An 11,205-nucleotide genomic window follows, 5' to 3' on the forward strand; every position below is an offset into this window, starting at 1 on the left:
AGCACTACAGCAGGAAAGTCAGTGGTTACTCCACCAGCCCAGCTCTCTGGCATAGCTGGCAGCTGTGGTCAGAGGGGGTCACAGAGATGACATGTGAAAACATGCCACAACTTGGCACATTTCAAATATGCAGCCTCCAGCTCTCTTTCCATCCCTCTCTTTGTTGYAGACCTAGGTGGCTGTGAGCTGAACTCAGCCCTCCATCTGTTATATTTTCATTCTTCAGGCTGCCAGCAGGCTCCAGACAATCTTCCCTGCCTTCAGACATGCAAAAATAGGCCATTCTCTGACCTTAATGAGGACAAACTTCACATAATCCCCAGTGAATAATATTGTTAGTATGAAACAGGCTATAATTTGGCACATTTGGGAACGTCACATTTTTATTATCAGGTAACCAATAGGCTTTGTATGATTGCCTTTCCCCCCTCAGGGCTGGTTATGAGTTCTTTGCTTCCCAAAGATAAATCCTGACAATGACTTTTCCTTGCTCTCTGGAGGCTGAGAGCAGGCTATTACAGCCTATTGCTGTACACGTTCTTCAGAGTGAAAGCTGTGCATTAGGGATCAATAAAATAGATCACTCTTGCTTCAGGCCATTACACTTGCCTGCATTTATTCCTRTAATACGATGACACCGCATTCCTTAGTGTGGGTGTTTTAAAAACTTTCTCCAGTAGGAGAATACTCCACTGCAGGCCCAGCTACAGACCAATCTTCATTTTTTTCTTACCAGCTCTTTTAAGGAGCAAGACCTTGGCCAAGAGGGASTGATCAGTGGCCCAGCTCAGCTTTGCCTTATATAAGTCCCTATTTTCTTTCCATTACTCATATTCCCTGTGTGAGTAGATGCATCAAGTGTAAGTGTAAAAAAATTTGTTTTTTTTTAACATAGCATCAACTTTTTTTATGTATTGAACCTCATTGAGACCATGAAGACAACTCCTGCTTTAGACACTAGAMGGGAGACAAAACAAGATGGCAAACAGAATTTAAGCTTTGAAAGATTCTTCTATGTTATCTTTTKCTCCACAGTAATAGTAACTTCAATTTCATGTGACTATCAAAAGAAACTGGACTTCAGGAAGAATATGAGTGAGCTGTGTGGTGAGGCTCCATCATCCATTGCTTTTTCACACTCAGCACAGTTATTAATATTGTTGGCTTTCTAAAACATGGTTGAGTCAGCTGTCTGCATTCTCAGAGCCATGGGTTTTCCCAAACACTTTTCTTTACTTCTTTATACTCTTGAGTTAAAAAAATTACCAACCTACCAAAAAAACCACCCAAAAACCAAGCAAAAAGCTCCACAAAACCCCCCAAATTAAAACAAGAAAACCTAAAAAATACAAACAAAAAACTCCCAATGAATCATCAAAACCAGTCCCTAAGACCTAAACTGTTAACCTTAATCTCATTTGTGCTTTTTCTGTTCTTGGCGTCTTTACTGGCTTTCTTCAACATCTATTTCCACTTTCATCCTCACCTCATCCCCCTTCTGATTTCCTCTTTTATTCTGTAGCATCCTAACTGATTTTGTGTCCTTTTCTGTTTTTTTTTTCCAGTCTCTCCACTCAGTTTCATCCTTTGAACTCTTCTCTTTTTTTTTGTTTTTTTCCCCTTTTATCTCTTTCTGTTCTAAAATTCCTCCATTACCCTCCACTGCTTTTGAGTACTTTTCCCTGATGACTTCCTCCTTCCCACCCCATTTGGGCTCCACTTTTTGCACCACTTCTTAAGTGTCTCTCCTCTGCCAGTCCCATATCCCATGTTCTCCCTAATTTCTTCCATTTCTTCCCTGTACCTCTTTTTCCCAGATTCTGACAGAGCTCAGCAGCAGAACGGCGCTCTGTTCCTCCGCCACTGGAGATGTTGCTGGCAGCCCAGCAGAGGAGGAGATTTTGCAGATCTAAAAGCTGCAGTGAGCAAATTCCTCTGCATGGGAGCTGAAATTTGGGCACGTGGCCACACATGTGCTCAGTTTAGAGGAAGCCTTGGCCAGGGAAGTGGGTTGGAGCTGTGCCAGCGGGGGACAGCAGCATCTCATCGCCTCTTCTCTGAGCCAGTCCCCCTGACAGTGTACTTGGAGCACTGAAAGCTTTTTAGGGGTTTCACATTAACAAGGTCTGTATCTGGCCATTTTGTGCTTCACTGAATTTGTACATCAATCTCTCTCAGTTTTGCAAGGCGAACTTCTCATGAARCGGGGTGAAGTCATTAATACATGGTGGTTTTCAGGCCTCTCTCTGGTTTCCAGGCTCAGAATTGTCTTCTGCCMAAGGGTCCTGCACTGTTTACACACTTTAAAAACCTCTACTGCATATAACAATAATGATCACTGTATTAAAGTGATAATCATAGATTTTGACTGATTACACAAATAAGGAAAACAGTGCAAAGAAGTCACAAAACTTGTCCAAGCCYGTCAACTTCTTTTGTATGAAAAGTATTTTCAAAACTTCAGTCCCCAGGGCAGTGGAGTCTGACCCTTTGACTGATCTTTCATGTGTATTTGGACAACATATATTTAACCTGATTGTGTTGTCYTCTGTAAGTCACATTAACAGCACTATCTTATGTCTTTTATACAGTAAATGTATCAAACAAATTAAACAACTTTACTCAAGTCTCAGAATTCAAACCTCAGGAGGCCTGGATAGAGCTCTTTCTAACTAGAATATCTGCAGAATGTCTAAATACTGTTAAGATCAAAAGCCACTTGATGAAGTAAATAGAAAAAAAATAGTTTTTGTTTGAATTCATGCATCCAAAGCTGCATCTATAATAATAATAGACAAAACAATAATAAATATTAAAAAATAAACATATTCTTAAAGCAAATTGGCCAAGAAGAACCCACATCCCTGTAGCCCAGTTCTCTTGCCTCAAAAACAGGGCAGCCACACACAATTTGGGTAATATCTAGAAAGGGCATTTTATACCACAGCCAAACCCTGCTCAAGCTGGGCTCACAATTTAGCTTTTCGAACAACTGCAGAGCAGAACTGAGCCTTGCCCTTCCCAATCAGTAAACCAGAACAGAGAGAGCCTGCAGTCCATTCTGTGGCCCTCAGGCAACTGGGGAAAGAAAGCCCAGGTTTGTACAGATAAGATTAATGGCACCAGTTCTGGTTAGGTGAGTATTGTGACACTATGAGGCATAATCACAAGAAAAACTAAAAGGTTTGTTATGGGTTCTCAAAAAATGTTTTTTTTTTATTGTCGATGATAAACTGGTGATTTTCATGGGGGTTTTTTTTTTGTACTTAGTTAACAAGTATTTTCCCATGTTCAGAAGTGTTATATTTCAACAGAAATGCCATAGTCTACACAAAGGGAATTACTGTTATTGACTAAACAGGGCTGGGATTTCAACAACCATAATGGATGCTGTTGCTTTAAAATGCCAGTTCTTCCCAGTGGTTGATTTCTTATGCAAGGTATATTTTTTTCCTGTGAAAAGATCAATAATTTATTACACCATCTTCTYTGGGCAATAGTTTGGGGGCATGTTCTGCAAAAATGTTGCCTTTTTTCCACAAAAACTATAGAAATGCCCAAAACCTAGCTAATGTTTTCTTTCTTCAAAGAGGTATTTGAGGTTTTAAAATATCAAAAGAAGACAAACAAAAGACAAGAAAACACAAAATAATTCCTATTACATTGCAAAATAGAAATGAARACTTCTCCAGGTATAAAGTAAGGCCTGATTTTACAGTCTTTGGGTATGTGTACCACTGCTGAGTATAAACACAGAGAGATCAAGCAGGCAATTTAAAAGAGCAACAAGAACTACTGATCAGGAGCAAATCTGGGACACTGGCATGCATTCTCTGAACCATTTAATTTCACCTTATGGACCTTAAATTTCATTTTTAAGGAGACTACAAACAGGGGCAAATGAAAGGACAACTGAGAGRCACCTTCTTTGTCTCCATTAGAAACTGTCAGAGATGCAAATGAGCCTGGTAGTACAAAAAGATTAATATTTGAATAATGGAGTAGGCTTTCACATTACCTTTGAGGCCTGGAACAAGAATCTGAACAGAGCAGGACTCCTCTGCAATGTGTTGAGGATATCCAGATCTTAGCAGTGACAGGAAGACAAGGCTAATTAGAGTCACCAAGAAAACCAGATCTCTCTTCATAATGAGCACTTACAGGTCACTGACTCCTAAACAAAAGAATGAATAAACAGTTATAAGAATTCCACAGGCTTTCAACAGTTTCTGAACACATGCAGCATCCCACTACAAATGCAATATATATTTGTGTGCCATAACCTACATCATGAGAAGCACATGTGCAGCTCCTCCAAGCAGGTTTTGTGCTCCTCAGACACACACAAAACAGGCAGCAGCACACTTAGCAGGTTTTTTTTTTTTTGCTGTTAGACTGGATGAGATAAAGTTCAGGAGAAATTTAATTAAACAAGAAGGAGATTAAGCAGGGCTAATAAAAGGCAATTCTGTGTTCATGATTTCTCATTGGAGGCAGCAGTCTGGAAAGGTGAAAGAAGAAAATACAGCACGCAGGCTTAGAATCAGAGAATTGTTTAGGCTGGAAAAGATCTCTAAGGACATCGACCAACCTTAACCCAGCRCTGCCAARTCCATCACTAAGCCATGTCCCCAAGTGCCACATSTCCCTATCTTTGRAATATGTCCAGGGATGGTGACTCAACCCCWTYCCTGCACAACTGGCTCCAGTCCGTGAAGTAATTTTTCCTAATATCCAATCTAAACTCTCTCTGGCACAACCTGAGGCCATTTCCTCTATTCCTATTTCTTGTTACCTGGAAAAAAAAAACCATCTCCACCCTGGCTACAACCACCTTTCAAGTAGTTTAAGGAGCAATAATGTTTCCCCTGTGGCTCCTTTTCTCYRGGCTAAGCCYCAGCTCCCTCAGACACTCTTCACAGGACTTGTGCTCCAGACCCTTTTCCAGCTCTGTTGTCTTTCTGGRCTCACTCCAGCTCCTCCATGTCCTTGCACTGAGGGGCCCMGAACTGGGCACAGGATTTAAGGTGTGRCCTCACCAATTCTCAGTACAGGGYGACAATCGCTGCCCTGGTCCTGCTGGACACACCATTGCTCACACTGGCCAGGATGGCATTGGCCTTCTTGGCCACCTGGGCACATGCTGAAAGTTATTAGTACCAAGTTCCCACTTAGAAAGTGTGGATCCCGCTATAAAGAGGAAATTCAGTAACAGATGAGACAAAATCAAAGGCCTGAAACTTCACTTCCCATCAACCTGAGCACTGGATTTGTGCCCAGGCAAATTGTCTGATACAATAGCCCTCATGCAAGTCATTGAGGGCAGAAGGCCGGTAATATTTCACTGTATCATTCAATAAAGTTGCATCAGAATCTTCAATAACTCCTGAAGRGAATCACCTTTGAAACATATCCTTGTCTAAGCCGACAAGTAAAATGGCTTGTCTGAAATTAGRCTGTGAAGAGATGTCTCAGAAAACAACTGAAATGAAATGGAGTTTGTGTGAAAGCACTGTCAAAAGAGAGCATTTAGGGGGCCTGTAAAAATACTTTGACAAAAGTGTTATTTATGTATTTCTGATATGTTWTTCCAGTCTTTCTTTAACCAGAGCTCTGTACTACACAAATAAGCTGAAAGTCATGACAGGGTGTTTGTCATCTTTTACAGCCRCCATAAGGACATGTGCATTTTACATCTAGAGCAAGAAGATTGGGCTATATTAATTTCCACTCCCTGAATCCCTTCAAAAACAAGACAAGTAGGATTAGGCCCAGGTGTGGGACCAGTATGTGGGTCTGTTGGCCTCAACATACTGTGGATTTAGGAGAGTGGAACTGTTATTTTTGGGATGGCCTGAAGGTGTTAACTGGCACAACAGATGTCTTAGCAGCAAGGCCAAGCAGATGATTTTGGAGTTGGGGGAACAAATTGTCCCTCTGAATTACCCTCCAGTTTGTCCTTCCATTATCCCCTAGGAGACCACAGCAAGGGGATGCAATGGGAGCAGATTTTGTCTCCTTCCTCATGTGTGGAGGGTGTGCCATGAGTTGCAGTCAGGGCTGCTCTGCCTCACAACCCCCTTGCTACACCATCTGTTGCTACACCCACACTGCAGGACAGGGGGACTCCACAAAAACCCCTGAGYTCTTACAGATCATCCAGATYKGGGGCAARGACCTGTGCATGCTATGAGTCCCTTTTGACCCAGCTATTTTCCCCAACTTCCCCAAAGGAGAGAGACCTGCAGCTGGGGAACCATGCCTTAAAAAGGTGTCTATGCTTGGACCTGGAAGAGCTCTTGAGTCAAGAGATCTCAACGCAGTCATAGTCTAATGGGCTACAGTGGGTCAGGAAACCTTGAGGAAACGTTAGTCCTGGGTAAGGCTCGGTAATCCTCCCATGGGGGAAGGGAGAAACAGGGACAGTCTGAGGATTTCCACAACCGGCAGTGCAATCCTGTGTCAGGTCAGGCATAAACTACTTCATAGACAAGCTTTGCCAACCACAAAGAATGCCTAGGAGAGTGGAACTGCTGCTCAGGTGTTTAGGCCATGATAAGTTTTGTCACAAYTGCAGCAATTATCACTCGAGGCTTCTCATGGATACAGGACAAAACTGATTTTGGCCACCAGAGGATGAGAAACAAGAGCTAGAGGAGGAGGTACATCATAAAGCCATGCATGGACCTGTTAGAAYGTGTCCTGAGGAGWGTCAGAAAGATGTTYWGAGGGCTGKRMSACCTCTCCTACAAAGACAKGCTGAGAGAGTTGGGGCTCTGCAGCCTGGAGAAAAGAAACAGCAGAAACATCCCTGGGATCTTCCAGTACTTAAAATGGGCTTAAAAAAGAAAGAGGGAGAGCRACAGGGCCCTGAGCAACCTGTCTGGTAGAAGATGCTCTGCCCATGGCAGGRGRGTTGGAATTAGGAGATCTTTAAGGTSCCTTCYAACCCAAGCCTTTCTGTGATTCTATGATCAAGGTAGACATAGAGAACTGCAATCATCAGGGAGAAAAAGGAAGAGCAGTGGAAATTTGGGTGATAGGGAAAAGCAGCAACCAGGCCAGCTATCCAGACAAAACCAGAAGAAAGACGTTTGCTGTTGCTGAACCCTGCTTGTTTGAGCTACAGCCTCCCTTGTCCAAGCACAGGGCCAACCACAAGTACTGGAAACAAAGAGTCAAGTCCCCTGCCACTTTGCAGTTGTTTTCTAAGGTTATGAAAACTGTTTAACCACAGCCTTGAGACAGTTKTGAACTATCAATCTCTGTGAGAGCACTTTTCTCCAAAATATCCTCATGTGCATAATAAAATTACTTCRCAAACATAGGCTTGGATCTGGCTACATCTCCCCAGGAGATTCCTAACCCCTGGGTACAGGACACTCATCCACAGTGCACAGTCCTGCTTCCTTTYCCTGTCTCTGATTCACAACACTCAGCAAGCAAGAGGGAGAAACAAAAACTAGCCAGAGGCAAAGGTTGAGGAGAAGGGTGTTTTTTCAGACCTTCAGTAGTTCTAAGGCCAGTAGCATTTGAGTAGTGCTGGTTGACTGCATAATGAGGGTCCATGGCAGGAACAYGATTTGCAATGCCAAATCAGGGTCCAGTGTCCTTTATGGATGACAGCAGTGAGTTGTGGTTGCCTCAGCCAGCCAGGAGGATGTGCCTGGAATGCTCTTTCAGACACCCTCAGGAGCAGCCACTCTTGAGAGACAGAGTTTGCAGCTGAGCAGATGGAGGGTGTGGGTCTGACCCGCCTGACCCTGCAGGACCCACCCTAAAGCCCAGGAGAACCCCTGGTCAGCAGCCTGCAGGATATCCTAGGCAGGATATCCCAGCTTTTCTTTGTAGTGGAAGCACTTCAGGATTCAGAAGATCAGACAAAGAGGCTTTCAAGCCAAGTGGTTCAGAYACCCTGCTGAAAGCCTGGAAATTAGGCACTTTCAGCATGAGCACCTGGCGGACTGATGATAAGGATTCTTGACGGACAAATTGGAGAGCAGAATAAAATAGCCTGAGATGGAAGAAGAAATTGAAAATAGGAGGRTGCTCAGGTCTCTGCATTAGCGAGTAAAAGGCAGCATCATCTCCTCTGTCTGCATTTTATGAGGATTTAGATGTATCCAGACTCCAGCTGAAAGATCAAAGACTCCAGGTATGTTAAATATTAATCTGCCTCTGCAAACTCCTACACAGCTCAGAGATGAGACAGACATCGAGCAGCAGAGAACTGTCAAAGCTGCTTCTTGGCTCTGCTCAGCAGCCACATATGAAGGATTTCCTGGGGAAAACAAAATCTCCCACAAAGCTTCAGCACATTCCCTGCTCTCTGCTCGTGGGTTTACACGTCTCAGAGACAGAGGCAATACACCCCACCTTACCTCATGTTAGCTCAACTCACAGAAAAAATGGATTTGTTCTAGAGAAAGGACTGCTCTAGTGTTATTCAGGTCACAACACCCAGATCCATAGGAATGCTCAGGGAAATTACCTTGGTCTGAGMAAAGCTAATTGCAGAAGGAATCTCTGATGAGATTGTAGATTAAATACTCTATAGAATCTGTGGCTGCAGTAAAGGGACACATTAATAGTAGAAATCAAACCAAAAGCACTTTGGACATCACTTTCTCCATCTTTCCCTGGTTTCAAAAGAAATCTCTTCTGCAGCTAAAATTGCTTTCTATGATTGAAATAWGAGTTTGATCTCCAGGTATGTGCTACAGCAGTACTTTTCACTTTAAAATACTAGAAAATTTCTTGCCTTTCTGACCTACTTTCAAGTCCTTTTAGACCTAGATGCATAAAGTCATTWATGAAAATTAAATCCCATTGAAACTGGTCCTCAAATAAAGGTGCCAGCCTGTTTTTTCAAACACTGTTTTTGCCCTGGTACTTGGAGTATCTTCAGCACTGGTAAAACCAATGCCAGGAAGAAACCTAGAGATGTTCAGTACTTGTAAAAGTATGAATGTTTTCTCACTGCCTATGCAGGGGTCAGAAATCAAATCTGGCCATTAACAGTGGCCATTAAACCAGCATAAACTGAAAATATTGAAAAAAAATAAAAGGAGAAAGAAAATTTAAAAAGGAAAATTAATAAAGTACCTCTATTTCCATTTGAAATGAAAACATGTCAATGCAACCAGCACGATAATTTCAAAATAACTTTTAAAACCTGTCAGATTTAGGAAATCTGCCTCAATTGCCAAGAGAGAAGAGGTTTCTCAAGCTAAGCTTCAAATGACGAGTCCATGAGAGGTCATTGGAGAATCCCAAAGGCCCCACAGGCTCGTTCAAAACCACTGCAGGACCAGCCAGGCCAGCTGGCACTCASTGAGTTCCCACACTTCCCCCCAGCCATGGATGGGAAGCTTGGAGATCACTTGGAGATCACTKGAGCCAGCAGATGCCTCATGCATGAAGTCCCTGTATCTGCCAGTGGCTGCTCCACAAATGCCAATGGCTTATTCCATGTTGTTATTTTGGACCTGGAAGAAACACAGATGATCTGCCAAACTGAAACCAAATGGATGAAAAATRCAGAAGACAAATGATGCTTGCTGGCATTAATGCTCAGCCACCACCAGAGTTTCAGAGTAACTGTAATTCTCTGTATAATCCTATAGGACTCATCTTCGAGCTATTTTTGTTTCACTACTACTTACACACTTACTTCAATTTTTTTTTCTCTTATTTTTAAAACTATGCTTCATTCTCAGGAATCTGAGCTGAATTTTCTATATTCTGAATTGAGTATGCTCCTTGTACAGACACACAAATCTGCAGAGCCACAGCCACATTTTGTGAGTGACTTTCCCCAGCCATTTTGAGTCAGCACTACAAGCACAGCAAGAACTTGCAGCAGTTTTCACTCCCCTGACTTTTCAAGTCCTCGTCATCCACATCTCAACACCTCAGAACTCTCTGGCAGCTCATGTATCCTCAAGTATCCTGCAGGCCCTAAGCCGAATTCTAGGAGATGCAGCACATGCCCACAAAATCATGCCTGTGAAATAGCAGGGTGTGACACAGACTTCATGCCATTTCAAACATYTTGAACAGATAAAAGACCAAAGAAAAAAATTAAATGAAGTCCCAGCATYACCACCAGTGCCCAGCACACATCAGGGATAGGTTTCTGATGGAAGTGGGGAGAGGCAGCAGGGACAAGCGTCCAGCACCTTTGACACAAGCTGCTTTTCACCCCTTGGCCCAAAGGATCATTCCCTGGGGAAAATGTCTTTCACAYTGGAGATGAAACCTGTGTCACTGACCTCATCTTTCTCCATTACAGCCTTGCTGATCATCCTAACCTACAGAATGTTTTGTGCAGCTATGCTTTTACTTTATCTAAGCATTTTCTCATTTGTCCTCTCAGCTCCCTTGCACATTACCTTGGGTAATCAAACATTTGCCATTTAGTTAGACTATAAAAATCAGAATCAATTACAAAGCTGCTTAAACATTGGGTGATCATTGTCATAACATTGCAAAGCTCTCAAGTTAAATTCTACTTCTTGATTTAAAGGTTAAAGCAACGGACTTGAAAGACTGAAAAACCCCCTCAATATTAATACTGTGGAATTGCAAAAATGAGGGCCATWACTGCCGTGGTTACCAAGACTCTGWGAAATCTATGGAGCATGGAGAAGCATAAAGCAGATATAACACATTTCAGCTCCTGATGAYGCTGAAGAACAGCGAGGTTTGCTGTAGAGGACAAAAGAGTGAGTCTAAGCTGATGGGAAGCTAGCATTACCTGGAAACCAAAAGGATAGGAAGTCCTTGGTACTCCCCAAAGTACACTTCATTCTGGCACAACAGAGCCATTTCCTCAGCCARTGTTTGTGAGGTGTAAGGGACTTTTAGATTGTCAACATAGATGCCCTTGTCAGATGTAGGTAGGGTGTCTCATTTTTTCACCAAGAAAAATGTTTTAAAAAATTGGGACAAATTTCTTCCTGATGTTGCTCTGCTGAAGCCAATAAGTTCATGTTAGAATTAACTTACTGTCATCTGTGCTGAAAATATAAAATCAAGGCTTCAGCAAGAGTGAGGTGGAAGTAGTGTCAGAAAGGGGCAAGCTTTTTTTCAAAACTTTTAACTAGAGGGATATGAGTACCTGAGTGCAAAATCTTTCACAATAGTTCTCTATGAATATTTAGACAGTAGAAAATAATACTCAAGTAGATTTTTATCTTTATG

The 11,205-nt window shown here is 42.4% G+C and overlaps 1 protein-coding gene across 2 annotated transcripts in view; it reads right to left on the bottom strand.

The window, feature by feature from the left end:
- COLEC11 (collectin subfamily member 11) overlaps positions 1 to 11,205 on the bottom strand; it is a 35,359-nt gene that overhangs the window by 13,776 nt on the left and 10,378 nt on the right. For both annotated transcript variants that reach the window (XM_057371719.1, XM_057371727.1), the window contains exon 2: positions 4,019 to 4,174. In XM_057371719.1, the coding sequence (XP_057227702.1) occupies positions 4,019 to 4,148 (130 nt within the window). In that variant the 5' untranslated portion in view covers positions 4,149 to 4,174. The remainder of the gene's footprint in view (positions 1 to 4,018; positions 4,175 to 11,205) is intronic.

The sequence above is a fragment of the Malurus melanocephalus genome, unplaced genomic scaffold, assembly GCF_030028575.1.
Source record: "Malurus melanocephalus ecotype Western Australia unplaced genomic scaffold, MMel_1.1 scaffold_6, whole genome shotgun sequence".
NCBI classification, from domain to species: domain Eukaryota; kingdom Metazoa; phylum Chordata; class Aves; order Passeriformes; family Maluridae; genus Malurus; species Malurus melanocephalus.